This window comes from Microtus pennsylvanicus, chromosome 7 (genome assembly GCF_037038515.1).
Source record: "Microtus pennsylvanicus isolate mMicPen1 chromosome 7, mMicPen1.hap1, whole genome shotgun sequence".
In the NCBI taxonomy this organism is placed as follows: domain Eukaryota; kingdom Metazoa; phylum Chordata; class Mammalia; order Rodentia; family Cricetidae; genus Microtus; species Microtus pennsylvanicus.
Genome location: NC_134585.1, coordinates 84,392,387 through 84,413,205, shown reverse-complemented (window position 1 = coordinate 84,413,205; position 20,819 = coordinate 84,392,387). Strand labels below are relative to the sequence as shown.

The 20,819-nt window shown below is 40.5% G+C and overlaps 1 protein-coding gene across 1 annotated transcript in view; it reads left to right on the top strand.

Annotated features, from left to right (window-relative positions):
- Slc9b1 (solute carrier family 9 member B1) overlaps positions 1-20,557 on the top strand; it is a 31,436-nt gene extending 10,879 nt beyond the window's left edge. Inside the window, exons 6-10 of the mRNA XM_075978712.1 lie at positions 10,748-10,854; positions 12,074-12,223; positions 13,624-13,732; positions 14,892-15,028; positions 20,342-20,557. Coding sequence (XP_075834827.1) covers positions 10,748-10,854; positions 12,074-12,223; positions 13,624-13,732; positions 14,892-15,028; positions 20,342-20,557 — 719 coding nt within the window. The remainder of the gene's footprint in view (positions 1-10,747; positions 10,855-12,073; positions 12,224-13,623; positions 13,733-14,891; positions 15,029-20,341) is intronic.
- The last annotated feature ends 262 nt before the right edge of the window (positions 20,558-20,819 follow it).

Here is a 20,819-nt window from a genome sequence, read left to right as displayed (position 1 = left end):
TTTTTGGTAGTGTTAAGACAAAACCTTATTACACCAGTTCAGATTTGCAAGGTGACATTTGGTCTTGGCAGCACTACAGACACTTTGCAAGTAAGAGCTGGCCTCACAAAGAGCCCTGACCTCAGTGATGTGGGAACAGCCTCCTGTCACTGGAGTCCCTGCTGTCCTTGGAGCTAGGAGAGCCCACGCTATACCACTGCTGAGAAGAACCAGAGCCACCAGGGGACCTGGATATAGTAAGTGTTGGAGCCACACAGACAAGGAGAGTGTGGCCAATTGTGTCAAGTTCAGAAAGAATACGCTGGAATTGACAGTTGATTATAGGCCCTGGAGAGGCAGTATGCTCAAAACATTCCTGAGGAGACAGATGGGAACCCAGCTGGCACCTAGCATTCAGCTTTGCCAGTACAAGCAATATGCAAAAAAGGTTGGCATCTTCCCTACTGCCTCTGGATGGATGAAATGGCAGATGAGTCTTTGTATGAACTGAATGCTCCATTTTCCAGGGTTGGGTCAGCAGACATTAACAGTTTTCTTTTTTGGAAAAGACAGCCAGGGAAGCTCATGATGGTTGCCCGCAAATGCAGTTGATAGGTACCATGAAGCCAGTCTATCTATTACAGTGGAAGCCCCTCCACCCCAGCTTCTGCTTCCTACAGTGTACCACTGTCTGAGGTCACCATGTGCTGCTCATCTCAGACTATCAGAAGCTCCTTCCTGACATTCCCAGAGGACACTCTACAACTTGAAGAGGCATAGTAATGTCTGTGCCTGTGGTCACGATTTTGGAACATCACGTTACTCTAGACAAGACCTGGCCAAAGGGTGACCACTCGTTTTCTTGGAGCTTGGGGAAATGGTAAAACGTGGGGTCAGGTGGAGAAAGCTCTGGGTCTCCAGCTCCACAGCTGCTGCCCGGTGAGCAAAATGACCTGCAGTGAGAGGCTGGGAAGGTCCATAGTGGCAAAGTGAAAAGGCCGGAAGGCACCATTCTAACACTGGCCGTGCTCACTGTGAATGCATGTGAGCACAGTAGCTGCCTTCCCGAAGACGTCTATGGAGTTGTGGGAAATGACGAAGATGACATAGCCACAGGAGAACTGGGTAGAAAACACATAGCAAGAAAATCAGGTCTCAAAATTGCCACTTGGAATTCGTAGTTTTTTTTTTGAAAAAAGCTTTCGAAAGCATTTCCACAGTTAGTGATGATCTGGTTATCTGCAATATTTAAAATTCAGTTGTCTCCATCTGGAAAGTACTGAGGTGGTTTTAAAGGTGGTGTGGATAAGAGCTGCGTGTGGTAGTATGTCTGTGTCAGCATTTTAGGACTGAAAAGGGATCACATGAACCCAGGAGTTCAAGGCCAGCCAGACTCTGACTCTTCTTTAAAACTCAGAAAATATATTTGAAAATACAAAAGATAAAAATAAAATCTGTAATAGTTATTCCAGCTAGGTAAGAATATTTTCTCAGCCTTATTATGTAAATCTCTTTCCCCTTCTCTTTCTGTCTCTCAGTATTCTGTGTATCTCTGTGTTGCATGTTTGTGTGTGTGAGTGTGTGTGGTTGTGCAGCTGTGTGCACACGTGCATGTGGAGGTCAGAGATTGACATTGAATGTTTCCTTCAATCGTTCTCCGTCTTATTGTTGAGACAGGATTTCTCCCTGTGCCTAGAGCACAATAGTTTGGCTATGCTGGTTTGCCTTTGACAGGATCTCTCAGTGTGTCTGGAACTCAACGGTGTGGCTAGGCTGGCAGGCCATCCACAAGATCTCTCCCTGTGATTGGAGCGCAGCAGTTTGACTAGGCTGACTAGCCGGTGAGCTCCAGAGAGCCTCCTGTGTCCACCTTCTCATTACTATGATTACAGATGCCCAGTTCCTTACATGGGTGCACAGGATCCAATTTGTTTCTCAGGCTTGCCATCTAGCATTTTCTAACAGGGTCATCTCCCTAGTCCGCTCCCACAGTTCTTATAAAAGTCACTGAACCCTGACCATACTTCTGTCAGCAGGAGTACCATGAGCCCAAAGCATATGAATAAAATTATTTACCAGAAGTATGACCAGAAGGACATCAAGCTAATTCTCAATAAGAAAGTATTATACCCTTGAGAGGGAATGTTTCATTTCATATAGCAATTAAGAGAAGTTATCTGGCCTTGTCTCTGGGCCATTTGTATGGAGTTAATACTTTAGTAGAGTTCAGGAAGGCAACTCACTATGTTGAGGTAGTCAATTGAATAAGGCCACTTGTCTTTGAAACTGGCCATTAGGAGTGAGGTGCCATTAACAGTTAGTCTCTAATTGTTTATGGCATCACAGTTGCTTATGTGTACCACGTGTGTGCAGTACCCTCAGAGCCCAGACACTGGGTCTGGCACTGAAGTCACAGGCAGTTGTGAGCTGCCCACTGTGAATGCTAAGGACAACTTTCTGCCCTGGAAGATTAGTGTGTCCCAGCCATTGAGCCATAATGAGAAATCCAGTTTCTCGCCTTTCCACCTTGAGTCCTGGGATTGAACTCAGATGGTCACGTTTGCATGTGTATATTTATGTATTGTGTACATGTATGTTTGTGCACCATTTGTGTTCAGTGCTCACAGAGGCCAGAATACAGTGTTGGATCATCTGAACTGGAGTTACAGATGGTTGTGAGCCTCCGTGTGGGTGCTGGCAACTGAACCCAGATCCTCTGCAAGAGCAGCAAGTACTCTTACGTACTGAACCATCTCTCCATCACTGTTGACAGCCACAGTTTTTGCCTGTCATCTCTATACATGATCTAAATTAGTTTGCCGGGCGGTGGTGGCGCACGCCTTTAATCCCAGCACTTGGGAGGCAGAGGCAGGCAGATCTCTGTGAGTTCGAGACCAGTCTGGTCTACAAGAGCTAGTTCCAGGACAGGCTCCAAAACCACAGAGAAACCCTGTCTCAAAAAACAAAAAAAATAAAATAAATTAGTTTGCTGTTAACTTTTATTATCACAAACACTGCATAGCCCAGGCTAGCTTTGTACTTGCTACAATTCTCCTGTCTCAGGTTCCCCAGTGCTAGGATAAAAGTGTGAACTACCACTCCTGGATTCTTAATGGAGAAAGGAAAGTTTCTTCTGCAAACAGTGATGAAGAAACTAGGTGTCCATATTCAGAAGAATAAAATTCAGGAAAAGCTTTATGACCCTGAAGTTGGCAATACTTTCTTTGATGTAATGTTAACCATCACAAGCTATAAAAACAAATATTGGTAAAATATGGATATCAAACTTAAAGATATATGTGCCACACCAAACCGAGTGGAAACACGGCACTTAGAAATTGGAGAATGCCATCACAGGAAGGTTGATAATGTGAAGATTATGTGGAAGAACTATAACCCAAGAAGAAGGAAATGCCTCAGGCTAAAAAACGAAGCCCTTTGCTGCGGTCTGAAAGTTATGTATCTCCAGAATTGAGATTCTGGAATCTATCGCCCAGTGAGATGTCTGAGCTTTGGCCTAGAGGGCATGATGAGGGTTAGGGCAGTCCTCATGGATGCTGTTCAGGCTCTCCCTGAACATGACTGGCGCTCTCCCACCACAGGAGACCACAGGGAAGGTGGCTGTGAGGAAAAGACCTTTGCCACTAGAGCTGTTGGTGTCTTGATACTGACTTCTTGCTCTCCAGAATTGAGAGAGGTAAATTAGGGTGTTTGCAGATGACTAATCCTAAAAGAGCAGAGATCAGACCTGAAAGAAGATACACACATGACTTAACAAGCATCTGAAATTTGTTCAACATATGGAATATGAAGAATTCAAGTCAAAAGTAGAATATTGGCAGCTCTTTTTAGAAGTGTCCATACCCACACACATTTGGGTTCTACTTTAGAAGACCACACCCATGCTCTTGGGTGTGGCTTAGTCTCCTCTGGGTGCCTTCTTTCTCTTAACCCTTGTGCTTAAGCCTTAAACTAAGTTCCAACCGTGCTTCATAAAAAGAACAAAATGTCAAATTGCACATGCATTAAGATCACTAGTATGTGGTTCTTCACTGTCCCTCAACATTCTATATAAATTTTAGGGTTCTCTTTTCAATTTCTAAAGAACTATCGATTAGAATTTTTGATAGGAATCACATAGAATAAAGAGGTTTCTTCAACTAGTATGGTCACATAAACATCATAACTATATTGAATCCTCTAATCATGCACAAATATATTTTCCACTTACAGGTCTATAACTTGCCTCAGCAATGTTTTCAATTTTCAGCACAAGCCTTTCACCTCCTTAATCACACTTATTCTTTGTTTCTTTTCATGCTATTTAAAATGAGTCCCACAATTTTCTTCCTAAGTTTTCATTGTTAACGTGTGAAGTAGCTGCTGCCTTACTGTTGATTTTGCAGCACTCAACTTTACTAGTCTTGAGGATGAATTCTGACAGGTTGTGGGTTTGGGGGGTAAATGTTAGGGTTCTCTCTGTGTGTCATTGTGTTGAGGGGGAGGTGTGTGGAAAAGCATGCCAGGGTGTGTACCTCTTTGCACTCCAGGATTAAATCCAGCTTGATTATGATGTATAATCCAATCAATGTGCTGTTGAATTCAGTTTATTTGTATTGTATTGAAGATTTTTGCATAGTTATCAGGAATATTGTGATGGAGTAAGTCATAAACAATGCCACACCAGTTTGGACTTATGATTAATAGGGTGGTATTTATTTAAAGGGGAAAAAAACTTGCAGATCACCGTCAGCCCTCTGCGCAACCAGGGAGGAAGTCTAGTCGCTGGTGGAGCAGGAAGTGAAGAAAGAGAGGAGAGGGAAGTGGCCGCTTTTTTAAAGGGAGAGAGACCACGCCCCAATGGGCTGGTATCTCAGCGGCGATAGGCTGGAGGAGTGGGAGGACCTCCCGTAACACCTCCCCCTTTTGTTTAAATAAGAGAGTTCTAAACCTACTATGAAATTATATACAATAAGTACAAATATCCTATTCTAACTAGCTTAGGTCTTGTATAATAAATAACTTGGCCAAGTCATGAGAGAAAGTAACTACATTTATATAGTCTTCAACCCCATCGAAGATCTGAGAAGGGAAATAATGATACCTGGGTAATTAGGAAGTTCAGTAAAACAACTTCCAAAACATGCAACAAATCACAGAGACAACTAGCTACCTGGGCAATCACCCAAAGTCACGTTAGCAGCGTTGAAGCAACCAATTTTGGCTAAGGCCTAACATAACTGACATACCATTTTCAAAGGCAAGCAACTTTTCAAAACTATCTTACCCTGTCTTGGCAGGATATGACAATCCTGTTTTATCCATTGATGCATGCTCTGTATCTTTGTCAATGGTTGAGGTACGGGCATTTCTTTGCCCAAAGGCCAGTTCTGCTAAAAAGAAAGGCTCCAGGTGGAGTGTCTTTGGTGCTCAACATTCTCTCGGGAATAGAGTGGTGTTGCCAGGAGCAATTGTGTCTCACTACCACAAAACTCTGAGTTAGATTAAAGGCCATTTCCTACAGCTCTTTGAAGAAGTTGAAGATTATCTATCTATACTGAGTATAATCTCTATATATCTAAAGAACCTGATTAGTCTAATTATAAATGACAAACTTAGATGACTATTAGTCTATATAATTCTCAATATCTATCTAACTTAAAGATTAAGACAATAAACAACTGTGAAACAAATGAGGACAATGACCTCCAAATATAAACAATGTACAAATATACATTGCAGTAGGTAAATATATATCAATACACAAACATTATATAAGTATCTTAATCAGAGGTAGAAATGTACACTGCAATATGGTAAATATATACAATACAATATATGTCAATACATAAAAATGTTTTAAACAAGGTAGAAACATGCATGCATGCAATAGTCAATATAATTTAACTTTGTATCAATATACAAGAATCTATACCAATATATTTGTCTAAAAACAGTAACTCACAATTACAAATCTATTATCCCATCATCCCTCTTTTTTTTTTTCAAAAAGATCCCTGAGCTTATAAAATTCCTCCCCCAACCCTCAATTGTATACTAATTATAATCAACCCCTAAATGATGTCCCTAAACCCAAGGGCAAACTTTACTGGGAGAGGGGACGTCATCCTCTAGAATTACTTCCAGCTGTCATGGGGGCGACGTTCTTTCTGGGGGATCCTGTGAAAGTAAAATGATGGTTAAATTTCAAGATCAATGTCTTTTAAAATTGCCAATAGTCTCTGAGTATTTTGTGCAGGTCTAGCCAAAATGTTGTATAAGATGTGCACCATTTCAGCTAACCAAGTTGGAACTGTCTTGTGCAGCTGGTACCCAAAGCAGGTCTTGTAGTAGCGCTATCAGTATCATGACGTCATATCAACCAGGTGGAGTTGTTGTTATGGGGCCCCATCTTCTTCCTGGAAACTTCAAATGTCACTTCAGGAAAACTCATTGTTCATTATGAAAAACTTAAACATTAATCATATAGACATATATAGACATATATATATATTCAATGAAAGACATGATAGATATATTCAATGAAAAGTATGATAGATATGAAGAAAAGCAAAGATGTTTTCTAAACTCATATTTCTTTCTGTCCCACATCATGGCTCTTGACATGAGACAAAAACTCCAGAAACTCTGGGTTTTTCTCTTACCAACAGGCTTGGAATTGGAGAGGGACTGAGCCAGAGTCCAACTTCAAAACCAGCTTTATAAATTTAGAAATATGGTTTAATATTACTTACACAACCCTTTCAGTTTTCTTGATATTTCCTATTGGGCAGGTATTTTTCCATCTGTCAGTATCCAAATATCCAGGGTCCCTTGAATTTTTCAAAGATGAGTGTTTTCCTGTGGAGATAAGAACAGAACCCTGCCCCCATTCTATATGTTTTTCTTACCACCTGTATGAATATCATCATTGTGGATGAGTTGTCATTTCTCCTTTCCAAGAGGTTTCTCCTCTTCAAATCGAAACTTTATTAATTTTGATGGTATCCACAATTTTTCTTCTCCTGTGGAAACAAGAGCAAAACCCCTTCCCCAACGTAGCACATCTCCTGGCTTCCATTGAGAGGTCAGCACATCTTTGAAATAAATCGGTTGATTTAGTTCAGCAGACTTTTCCATTATCCAATGTCTCTCTGCTGCTGTCGTTCCTTTCTCATTAGCGTTAAGAAAATTCAAGGTTAATAAAGCATTATGTAATCTATTTCTGGGGGTATTTTCGGTCCCTTTCTGTTTGTTCAGCATATCCTTTATAGTACGATTTGATCTTTCTATAACTGCCTGACCTGTAGGATTATTTGGTATACCTGTAATGTGTTTTATATTATAATAATCAAAAAAGCGTTTCATTTTCTTAGATACATATGCTGGACCATTATCTGTCTTTATTTGTGCAGGTATACCCATGATGGCCATAACTTCCAATAAATGTGTGATTACTGAATCAGCCTTTTCTGAGCTCAGGGCAGTAGCCCATTGAAAACCTGAATACGTGTCTATGGTGTGGTGTACATATTTTAATTTACCAAATTCCATAAAGTGGAACACATCCATCTGCCAGATTTCATTTCTCTTAGTACCCTTTGGGTTACTCCCTGCAGGCAACGGTGTTTGATTATAGAAAGAACAAGTAGGACATCTCTTTATAATGTCCTTAGCTTGTTGCCAAGTAATGGAAAATTCTTTCTTTAGGCCTTTACTATTGACATGATGCTTCTTATGAAATTCTGAGGCCTGCAACACACTTCCAATCAATAATTGATCAATCTCAGCGTTGCCTTGGGCTAGAGGACCAGGCAGACCTGTATGGGAACGAATGTGTGTTATGTACATCGGACAAAGCCTGTTCCTGATTATGTCTTGTACCTGGATAAACAATGAAGCCAACTCTGTGTCATCTGGTATAAATTCAGCGGTTTCAATATGCAAGATAACTCTTTCTGCATATTGTGAATCTGTAACTATATTAAGAGGTTCTTTAAAATCCCTTAGCACCATAAGAATGGCATATAATTCTGCCTTCTGGACAGAATTATAAGGGCTTTGTTCCACCTCGATAATGGTAAAGCTTGTAGTCATGTTAGTTAGATTTTCTAGATATATAGAGATATATTTTAGATAGACATTCTTCATGTCTTTCAAAGATTACAGAATAGGACATTTAATGTTTTAATAACTGAGGACTTTTCATGACAATGAGACACTCTGCTCCTGGCAGCACCAATCTACTTCAGGAAGAAGACGGGCATCGAAGAGGATCTTTATGGAGTTTGATAGCCATTTGGGCAAGAAACTGTTCTTGCCTGGACTATTGCATAAACTGGACACAGAGAACCCGCAGAGAGAGGACTACTGAACTTGCCTAAGGTGAGATGATCTTTCGGGGTTCCTGATTCATGAAAGAGTCTGAGAGACATTCTGCAGGACACAACAGATAGTGACTGAACTGACTTTGAATTTTCCTGCTTTATGGAAATGTCTGCTGGATACCATGGGCCTGAAGGCTGAAGATGGATGCCCCAACGGTACAGAGGAACTTTGGGTGACTGTCCAGGCAGCAAAATGTCTCTGTCATTTCTAGAGTTTTAAAAGTTGCTTTTTTCTTGTTTGCTTATGTAGTATTGTATCTTTCTGGAGTCTTTGATGGAGTTAAGAATAGTTAGTTATAGTTATAGTTTTACTTAGTTATGATAAAGATTATTGTAACTTTTACTTGATAACTGTTTTGTTATATGTAATTTTGCTATGTTAAAGTTAAAGCCTTTTTTTGTTTAAACCGAAAAAGGGGAAATGATGGAGGAAGGTCATTGGCTAATAAAGGAACTGCCTTGGCCCATTTCATTGGTTAGAAGATAGGTGGGAGGAGTAGACAGAACAAAACGCTGGGAGGAAGAGGAAGTGAGCTCAGACTCAACAGCTCTCCTCTCGGGAGCAGATGCCTCAGCAGAGACGCCATGCTCCCAGCTCCCAGGCAGACGCACGCTATGAAGCTCCAACCTAGAATCTTCCCGGTAAGACCGGTGCTCACAGATTATTAGAGATGGGTTGATTGGGATATCAGAATTAGCCAGTAAGGGCTAGAGCTAAGGGCCAAGCAGTGATTAAAAGAATACAGTGTCTGTGTAATTATTTCGGGTAAAGCTAGCTGGGCAGGCGGCTGGGGTGTTGGGGACGCAGCCCCGCCGCCACTCCTAATTACTACAATATTGGTCTGTAGTTTTCTTTTTTTAAAAGTTAACTTTTTTATTGATTCTTGGGGAGTTTGACATCATACACTCCAATTCTGCTCATCTCCTCAGTCCCCCTTCATCCTCCCCTCACCCTTGCAACACCCCCCCCCAAAAGAAAACACAGCACAGCAAGCAAGCAAACAAGCAAAAGCATGAACAGAACAAAGCATAAAGAGAAAAGACTCTTTGCCTTCTTTCCTGTCTTTTCAACACCTCTTCATTCGTCCTGGTGGCATTGGTGTATCACATAGCACACCCTTTGGTCCTTTCGGCTTTACTAGCAAATACTCATTGCTGTGAGTCTTTGGTCTGGGTCAAGCCTCTGGTTTCTGGTACCCCCTCATCACTGGATAGTTTTCTCACTGTAGGTTTGGCTTTGGCATCAAGGTCGTAATGGCCTTATAAAATGAATTTGGAGATTCTTCTCCTCTTCAGCGTATATTTTCTAAAAACCTGCAAGGTACTGGTGTTTTTCCTTTGTATGCCTGGCACAATTTCAAAAGCTCTCTGGTCCAGGAGTCTATCTCTGACCTCTCCTTTGTTCTTGACAGTACTTGGGTATCAGGTTAGAAGCAGGTGAGACAAAAGCTAATGTTTTAGGTCTTCTCCAAACTGCCCTTGTCTTCTCTCTTCCTTTCAATGGAGAAGTAGTAAGTGGGATACCTCCCCACCCACCAGCCCTGTGCCAGCTTGGGGATGGGCTGCTGGTAGCTCAGCACACTCTAGTGTTTCTACTTGTTTCCACGCCATCATTCTTCTCTCCCCTTGTAGGAATCACCACATCTTCTTAATTGGCATATGGAGCTCCGTGAAGGCTCTTAGGCTATTGTTATTGTTCAGTTGTCTGTGGGGGTTCAGGCATCTTAACTAATAACACTCCATTCTTTTGAGTGGAAAATATATCTAACACTTATATATGTTTAACTAATTCAATGCTTAGAGTAAAGGTAAACAATTTTTTAAATTGAGGATTAAGGGTTTTTGTCTACTTTTGAAAATATATAATGACTTAATATAAAATATTTATTCATATTAAAATATATTGAAAACCTAATTGACTTATCTATATCTAGGATTAACTGGGGCAAATGTTTGATGTGGTTGTTATTGGTAAGTTGTCCTTTCAACATTTAAGTGACTTGTTTAGTTTGCACACAAAATATCAAATTGTCAGCATGGCCTAACCAGCCCATTGCAATGCTCCTGTCACTTGCTCTGCAGTTTTCTCCCTTACTTAGTCTGATAGGTCAAGTGTAAGGAGAGCACATGATTTCTTGATTCTCTAACCTGTTTCTACAATGGATATTTCTAGTTGTGTGTTTATATTAAATTAGTAGAAATAGATGTTTAATTTCTGATAGCTCTGAATACTTTTTCACACATGCCACTATTAAAGGTCCAGTTTTATAATTTGTTGAAATAAAATGTACTCGTAAACCACGTAGGTCTTATTCTCTAACGTATAGCGTCTATGAAAGTATTTCTCAGTGAAAAGTTTCTTTTATTTTGTGCCCTTACAGGTAGTATAATCAGCAATGTCCTATCGTCCTTGAGGAATGTATTTGTTGGTGTGCTGGTAGGAATTGTTATGGGATTTTTTATTCAGTATTTTCCAAGTGAAGATCAGGTAAATTAAAAATAAAAATCTGCTTTGTAGAGCTTTAGTATGATAATCAGCCTCCCACCACGGTACTGAACCACCTGGGAAACTCTTACTCTTTGTAACAAAGGTTAGTTAGCCCGCAGTTGTGGAGGTTACGATCTTTATTGACCTGCCTCATCACCCTGGCAGTGTACCACTGCCAGAGCGGGTATCAGCGCAAAGCCAGCTATGTCATGAACCCTGGGACAAAGGAAAAGGAGGAAGGGACTGGAACTTAACGACTTGCTTAGAAGCATGCTTCCCTGATTTCCAGAGATCCCACCATACCCCTTACCACCACCCTGTATCAAACTTCTAATATAAGGACATTGGGAGAAGGTCCAGCATGGGTGTAGCATAAAACTCTCTGAGACAACTTTAGACAGAACTGTGAAACATAAAATTACCCCAAAGTTGCCTCTGATGCCTACAGCATGCTTAAAACTGAGCCTAATAGTGGTTGATTCCAAGTAGTCTTAGTTAATGTCACTGTGTCTTGATCTGGCAAATTAAAATACTGAGAACAACATATGTGACCCCCCCCTTCCTTCCACTCCACCCCCATTTCACCTAAAACAGCAGTGGATACTTGACAATTTTCTTAATCCTTTTCCCCAAAACTTTCTCCTGAACATATTTGAAACAGAGATAAGTTCCACTTTATCTACCCATATTTTCTACTTTAAATTTGCCTGCATTCCCTTTGACAAGGGTTTTAGACCTGGGTATTGGTGGTGGTGGTGGTGGTGCTGCTGCTGCTGGTGGTGGCAGTGGCAATTTTGAGGCAAAGTCTCACTATGTAGCTGAGGCTGGTTTTGAACTCAGTGGTTGCCTTTGTCCTGCCTTAATTTGTAATTTGGTTTCTTGCATCAAAGTTATCAAATCTTTTAAATTAATAAATCTTCAAAACATTTATTTTTAACAACTGATGTTAGAGGCACTGCCTCCCTCCCTTTTCAGGCAGAGTCTGGTAAGCATTTTCCTGTTAGCATCACTGTATGGAGAGTGAAAGCCTCTCTCATATTTGATGAATTATTGCTTAGTTCTGAATCTACTGAAAGTTTTGATGCAAAATCAAACCAACATTTTGGAGACTATTATTTAATACAAATTTTACAAATATTGTAGCAAAAGGTAAAAAAAGATAGATAATGCCACATCTTGTATGTTTAATGTAAAACAACTTCTAAATGTGTATTTCTAGGTGAAAGTTACACAGAGGCGAGCCTTCCTTGTTCTGAGTATGTGTATTTCTGCTGTCTTAGGCTGTCAGTACTTTGACTTACATGGGTCTGGAGGACTGGTCACACTAGTGTTGTCGTTCATGGCGGCAAAAAAATGGGCTAAAGAGAAAGTGAGTATCACTAATGTTTTTAAAGATAAAACAGCTGAATTTTGAAATATATAATGGGCATTTAGAAAACCGCCTCCATGTAGTTGGAAGATGTTCCACCTCCCCCAGGAAGCACATGGAGTGAGTAATTAGTATTAAAGAAAACCACATTGACCCATAGTAAAAATGCCATTAGAAGCTGTGTTCTTATGTCAGGATTTTCTCTGAGAGTTGTATGATTTGATTATATGCCTTTTATTTACTATTTTTTAAATGCTTAGTTCCATAATTTATCCATGAAAACATGTTCTAAAATTTAGAATATCTTTGTCCCAATAAAATTTTTGTTTTATTTTGTTTATATTATTATTTTACATTTATTTATGGGGAGGGGCATGGAGGTCAGAGGAAGGCTTATTGAAGTAAGTTGCTTATTTCCACTGTGTGTGTCCTGGTACTCAAACTCAAATTGTCAAATTTTGTGTCAGGCACCTTTATCCACTGGGACATTTTACCTGCCCAACTTACACTTTTTTCACTGATGACAAAAAATGTACAAAAAAAAGAATATGTTTATAAAAATCAAAACATACTAAATGCAGAAGATTCCTATATGCCTTACTCTCCTTAAATAGTCTGCTTATTTTCCAAAATTAATCATTTTGAAAAATACTATATTTATAGATAGGTATATATATTCTCTTTTTAAAATGTTAGTAACATGAACAGATTTTTTCATGTAGCCTTTTCATATATACAAGTATTCTGTAGGAATGGATTCATAGAAGTGGGATTTCTGGGTTTAAAAATAGTCCTTATTTTGACAATACTGCTAAATTATCACTTGGAAAGCTTTTCAGTGCTTATACTCCGCCAACACAACAGGAAACTTACTGAAAACAACTTTGAAGTTGTCGATACAAGTCTTAGGAAGCAACCTCACAAACCTCCAGAATATTTTCTTCCTGCTTGTTTACAACCTGTCTGAATTTATTTCATGGACTGGGTTCCGTAACTGTCATTAGGCAGGCTTCTCCACTCCCTTCTGATGGGCCAGTGTGAGCTGTGTATGTTCTTGTCTCACATGCTGTGCTTCTAGCCCTACTTCTGAATATTATGAGGACTCCCAAACTTTTTTCCTTTTTTGGAACACAATGGCGAGATGATATTGTTTATTGTATAGATTTGTGTGTTTCCTTAACCAAATTCTGTTTGGATAAATGACATTACTCAATTGTCATAGTTAAGTTTTAACTTTTTCCCTAAAAATAAAGTATCATCAGTTAATTAAATTTTAAAAAGGCTTTAAATTTCTGAAATGCAGTCAAATGTATGTGCACATCAACCAAAAGTCTAAAATTCCTGAAGCGCAGTTATGTGTTTATGCCATAAGAACTGAAATGTATTTCTCGCTCCTATAGATTGGAGTCCAAAAAATTATCGCAAACACCTGGAATATTTTTCAGCCACTTCTCTTTGGCTTAGTTGGAACAGAAGTATCTGTTGAGGCTCTTGAATCGAGAACTATTGGTAAGAGCACAAAGAGCACAGGAGAGGGACAACACAGGTTTTATTTTGTGTATACCACATCTCCGAGTGTCCTTAAAGAGCTTCGGAATCGCTGGGCGGTGGTGGCGCACGCCTTTAATCCCAGCACTCCGGAGGCAGAGGCAGGTGGATCTCTGTGAGTTCTAGGCCAGCCTGGTCTACAAGAGCTAGTTCCAGGACAGGCTCCAAAACCACAGAGAAACCCTTTCTCAAAAAAAAAAAAAAAAAGAGCTTCGGAATCACAGTGATCACATCTACTCTTTTCCTCTACCTCTATACGTTTCTTTGTTTTCAGTCAAAGACAGCCCAAGTGATCCAGAGAAATAGATTACAGGAAACATTAGATATCATTAGATGCTTCTATCCGTATCCCTGGAAACATGTCCCCAAAAAGGCAATTCACAGTTAAATGAATTCCATTCAAACTGTATTACATCAAATGAACTGAATGCCACGTCCTCAGCCTTTCTTCCTGTGGTGCTCCCACCGTCACATAATCTAGTACTGTAGAAGAACTTCCAAAAAGGCAGGGGAGATGGCTTGGGGGGTAGATTGCTAGTCATGTAATCCTTAGGACCTATATTTGATCTCAGGCACCCATGTAAAAGCAGTCTCAGCAGCACTGGGAGGCAGAGACACGAGGATCTCTGAAGCTTGTCAGTATACAGTAAGCTCCAGGTCACTCACAGACCTTGTGCCAAAAAGAAGCCATTGAAAGCCCTGGCTGCTCTTCCAGAGAACTCAGGTTCAATTTCCAGCACCCACATGGGCATCTAACAACTGTCTCTAATTCCAAGATCTGACACTCTCACATAGACATACATGCAGGCAAAATACCAATGCAAATGAAATAAAAGTAAATAAATTATTTTGTTTCATAAAAAGAAGCAGCCATTGAGGAAGCCAGCAAGCATAAAGCCCTTACCTGTTTAAGTGTGCATGCACACCCAACACACCCCATATGCATACACACATACAACACTTCACTTTTACTTTGTGTTTTTATGATTACTATTTTTACTTAAATAGATACAATGAAGCAACAGGCACAAAATATTTTCAGAAATTTTAGAATTCGTCTCTCTAGACAAAAATACCTACCAAGCGCTTTGTTTTTTACATTTGTTTATATGTGTTGTAGGTATGTGTATTGCTACCTTGGGTTTGGCATTATCTGTTCGAATTTTAGCCACTTTTATACTCATGTCTTTTGCTGACTTTCGTTTTAAGGAGAAAATATTTATTGCTTTATCATGGATCCCCAAAGCTACAGTCCAGGTAAGAACATACTAAGGAATTAATAATCATTTTAGTTTTGACAAGTTTTAAAAGCTCTAAATGAGGGGCTAGAGAGATGGCTCAGTGGTTAAGAACATTGGCTGCTTTTCCAGAGGACCTGGGTTCAATTCCCAGCACCCACATAGCAGCTTACGGATGTCTGTAACTCCAGTCTCAGGGAATCTGGCACCTTCACACAGAGTATATACAGGCAAAACACCAGTGCACATCAAATAAAGAAAGAAACACAAAAATAAAAATAAAAAGGAAGGTGTTCCCCCCCCCCCAAAGAAGTTCTAAATGAAAACTACAAATTGTATCTAATGTACTTTCCTTTTGCCATGTTTGATTGATAATTACTTCTCAAACCCTAGAGCTGGGGAGGATGCACCAGGGGAAGAGTGTTTGCTATCCATGCATGGAACAGGAGTCTGGATCCCTACGGCCACACAGAACAGGCTTGGCTTCAGTGCCTGTAAACCTAGGGCTGGTTGGGGAGGGCGGGGCAGACATGTGGGAGGCCATTGGTAATGGAATAAGTAAGGCAGAGAGTGATGAAGAGGACAGTGACATCTGGCCTCCCCAAGTGCACAAACAGGTATGCATTCATGTGCACATGTGCATACTCGTGCAGCACACACACAATGCAACATTTAAAAGATTTGCTTTTAAAGCAATTTACATGAAATTTAGAAGGGTACTTTAGCAAATAATTTCTAAATTTTATGGAAGTGGTTTTGTTTTTCCTGTTTCCCTTAAGTATGAAAATAAGCCCAGGCATGGTGACACATACCTTTTTCCAGCACCTAGGAGGCAGAGGCAGGCAGATCTCTGTGAGTTCATGGCCAGCCTGGTCTATGTAGAGAATTTTAAGAGGCTACATTGATAGATCCCGACTCAAAAAAAAAAAAGTATAAAATAAAATAAGAACATTTCATAATATGGAAATATTTTTATTTGGCTGAATGCTGTAGAGGTAAATATTATATCGTTAGAGATACCTTGGTTTTTATAACTGTGGCTTTTCTCACCCTGTCACTCCAACACAAATACATACATTTTAATTAGGTATCTGTTTTTACGATATGTGACTATACAGGAAGGACACAGAGAGCATCTTTTGGGGCATTTTGTTTGTTTCTTTTTCCATCTTTTCCCCCTACTATTTGACACAATACCCAGCAGGAAGGAAGTTGTCTTCATTAAAATTCCTATTGCTGTGATAAACACCATGACCAACAGCAGCTGAGGGAAGAAAGGGTTCATTTCATCCTATACTTCAACACAGTCCATCATCAAGGGAAGTCAGCACAGGACCCCAAGGAAGGAACCTGGCAGCAGGAACTGAAGCAATAGTCATGGAGAACCTTGTTTTCCATAACTTGCTCAGTTGTTTCTTAAACCATTCAAGACCATGGGCTGAAGGGTAGCACCTTCCACAGGGTAGCACCTCCCACAGTGGGCTGGGCCCTCCCACATCAGCGATGAATAAAGGAAATGCTGTACAGACTTGTCTACAGGCATCTGATTGCGACATTTCTCAATTGAGGTTCCTCTTCCCAGACAACTCTAACTTGTGTCAGATTGACAAAATACAAAACAAACAGAAATACTAGCCAGGACAGGTAAACGTGTCCTGCATAGCTACACAAATAAATGGTTGAATTAATGAAGACCTTGTAGTTTTATCCTCTTACTTTATAATAATTTCCTCCTTTTAAAAGGTGTTGCTACTTACTGACAACTGCTAACATTGATGGCAGCATAAACACGTTGCTTTCCCAGGATTTTCCCTCCATTTTGCTGTTACACAATAGAAGCCTGTACATTTCTATGAAACAGAATTCTGTTTTAGGGTTAGAACCACAAGCCTTTAAGGTCAGATTGTTGCTCTTGAATACTGTGTTGCTTGCCTAGGCCTTTAGGGAGTTGCTTCTTTGTCTCTTGGCTCATTGAATTCCTCCTTTATATAAGGATCTATGAGCATGTCTACTAAATGGTGGTGCTGTGAGTTTGGCTGAACTAATTCCTGTAAAGCTCTCAGCACAGTTTCTGGTATACAGTGGCGCTCCATGAACAATAGTAGAGCTATTTTATCTTACCTTCAAGACATATAATAACCTGTCTTTTTTTGGAGAGGGGATAGTAGATCTATAAAAAGAATGTCTGTCACCTCTCCTTACTTGTGTTTTGATTTATTATCATTTCCTAAAACAGAGTGAAAACAAAGCAGGTATGAAGAAAGCGCCTACTACCCAAGCTGCTTTGCTCTGCTTCTTTGTCCCCTTTCCCTAGCATCCAAGCAAACATCAAGAACTGAAAGACATACAGAAACTTTTTTTCTCAAACTCACGATCTTGCACATGGTAGGCTAGTGCTCTACCGCTTACCTATACCACTAGCCAACATCTTTTATGCAAGTAGAACCACGTGTTCCACATACGAGTTGGAACGAAACTTTTAAATTTAACGTTTCTCCTCATTCTTTGCCTTTTTGAGGCTGCAATAGTGTCTGTGACCCCTGAGCATCATAGTCAGCTTCACCTATCATCTTGACACAAAACCTAGAGTCATCTAGGAAGAGGGAATCTCAACTTAAGACTTGCCTTGGCCAGATTGACTTGTCTATGAGGCCATATCTATGAGGCATTTTCTTAATTGCTAATTGATGTAGGACTGCCTATCCCACTGTGGGTGGTACCATCCTGGGCAGGTGGGCCTGGACCGTATAAGAAAGGACATGAGCCAGAGAACAAGGCAATAAGCAGCACCCTTCCGTGGATTCAGCATCAGCTCCTGCCTCCAGGTTCCCGCCATGGCTTCTGTCAATGATGGACATGAACTGTAAAATGAGATGGTCCTTTTCTTCCCAAGTTGCTTCTGGTCCTGATGTTTGTTCCAGCAACAGGAAGAACATGATGGCAGGAGTTGGTACCGGAAGTGTGAGATGAGGTAGTGTTTGGAACTTTGGGTTAGACATTGAGCACTTAGAAGACAAGAATGCTGAAAGAAATTTAGACAGTGGAGGCCCGGACTGTAAAGTTTCAGAGGGAATTATGAGAGTCCTTCAAAGACTGTGACAGAACTGTTCATATGCTGTATTGGAATTAAGAATTTGTGGAAGTGAAACTTTTTGTGCTTTATTGAGACAAAGGAAGCTGGTCAGCTGGGACTGGACAATCAGCTTGATTAATGAGAGACTGTTATTATGAAGTGGAATTCTTGGAAGGAGCTCTTCAGAGTCAGCATGTATACAGTGGTGCAGAGCTGCATCTCAGGTTGGCAGCCAGCCTTGGTAAAGTTTACAAGTCTTCCAGTGATACTGGGTTTTATTGTTGTTTGGTTGGTTGGTTTTTGATTTTTCTAGACAGGGTTTCTCTGTAGCTTTTTGGAGTCTATCCTGGAACTAGCTCTGTAGACCAGGCTGGCCTCAAACTCACAAAGATCTGCCTGCCTCTGTCTTCTGAGTGCTGGGATTAAAGGCGTGCGCCACCACTGCCTGACTGTGAAACTGATTGTTTCACCATGAAAGATGCAGGATTGGAGAGGTCATGGAGAGAAAGTGAGGTGTGGCATCATGTGACAGGTTCTGCGTCCCCAAAGAGACCAGGAGAGGCCATTAGTGAAGGTGTAGCCTTAGTTGCAGAAGAGACCCCAGGATGTTTGAGATGCTGGGACTGGGGGACATCAGCCAAGACAGTGGCAGTTGTGGGGTGGAGAGCTCTGGAGTGCAGCTAGCCTGAGCCTACTGGGCAAGCTGTGTGTACTGTAGAGGTGAGGCCACCCAAGCCCTTTAGATCCAAAAGATCAAGAGTGAGTCTGTGGTGTTGAAACAGAACGTGGATTTATACCAATGGACTTTGGTTTTGCTTTGATCTCATTGTAACTGTAGCTTGGATCTTACCTTTTGGAATAAACAAATATATAACATTTTTAGATTTATTTTAATTTTATGTGTGTTGGGTGTTTTTGCATTTATGTATGTGCACCACATGCATGGCTGGTACCTGCAAAGACCAGAAGAGCGTGTTGAATCCCCTGGAATTGAAGTTAATGAGACACTGGACCTTGGAAGTGTTGAATTTTTTAAAAGGCTGTGAGACTTTAAAAATTATATTTTACTGTTGTCTCGGGGTTTCTGTCCTGCCTGGTTTCCATCCTCCCACCAGGTCCCACAGCCATTTAGCCCCCAAAGAAATCACACAGATTAATGATAAACTGATTGGCCCATTAGCTCAGGCTTCTTATTAACTCATAACTTATATTAACCCATTATTCTTATCTATGTTAGTCACATGGCTCAGTACCTTTTTCAGTGAGGCAATCACATCTTCCTTCTGTGGTTGGGACAGGACTAGGGAGGAATGGGCTTCCTCCTTCCCAGAATTCTCCTGTTCTCCTTGCCCCACCTCTACTTCCTGCCTGGCTGCTGGCCAATCAGTGTTTATTTAAAATATAATTGACAGAATATAGACAATAATGTTAATATGAGATGTTGGGGACAAACAAGAAGGGAACATTGTGGATTAAAGTGATGTGTTTGTGTGTAAAAACTGACAAGGTGTGAAATGTCAACCTCAGCTGACAGCTGACAGGAACCAAGAATCCGCTGGGAAGAAGGCACTCCAGAATTGCCTTAACTGGATTGACTTGTGGCTATGTTTGTGGGGCATTTTCTTGATTGCTAACTGGTGTGGGAAGGCTTAACTGACCATGAGCAGTACCCTCTCTAGGCAGGTTGGACAGTTACGTAAGAAAGGAAGGAGGCTGACTCTGAGCCAGAAAGGACGTCAGCACGCCAAGTTCTCCCTGGTCTCTACTCCAGCTCCTGCTCCAGGCTCCTGACTGAGTTCCCCCCCTGACTTATATTTCTACCATTTTGCCTTTACTTTACAGTTCCATAGTTAATGTGTATGTGCATTTAATTCCTGAAAATTTTAAGGCAATTTCTTGCCTATATTTGTATATGTAAATCGTAAGGAAAAATAAAGACAATAATTTAAAAAAAAATACACACACACACATATTGTGGCTACAGACACAGTAGCTCATGCCTGTAATTCTAGTACTCAGGAGGTAGACATGGGCTGTACAGTGTGATCTTGTCTCAAAAACAAAAGAAAATAAGTAAATACATGATAAAAGCTAACTGGCTGGGGGTTGTGGTGGGGGCCGGGAGCATGGGCACCTTTCTAACTCTGTAGGAATTTAAAGAATGTACCTCCTCAGGGGAAAGAAGAGCAGCATCTATGTTTATTATATGTTAACTCTGAATAACATTTTTCTTTTGCCCTGTGTCCTCCCTAACTGCAGGCGGTCTTAGGTCCTCTGGCTCTAGAAACAGCGAGAAGAGTCGAGGCTCCCCACCTCGAAGCATACTCAAAAGATGTGATGACGGTAGCCTTCCTAGCCATCCTGATCACAGCTCCAAATGGAGCTCTCCTCATCGGCATACTGGGACCCAAAATACTTGAACGTGGTGATGTGACAGTCCCTTTAAAAGTAGATATATCAAATTTTGAACCTTAAAAAGCTTGCCTTCGCCCACCTGCTTCATCTAATGAATAATCTCACTGACAGAAAAGAACATTACTATGCAGAATTTTGAAGATCGTTCATAGAACCCTGAAGTCAGTAAACGCACAATTTCTATACAGGGTTTTCCTCTGATTTTTACATCCAACGTAAATTTAATAAAAATAGTATTAAATGCGATGTTTTTTAGTTTAATATTTGCATATTTTAAGAATAAAATTAGTCAGCAAATACTATAGGAAAGTGCAAAGTAATC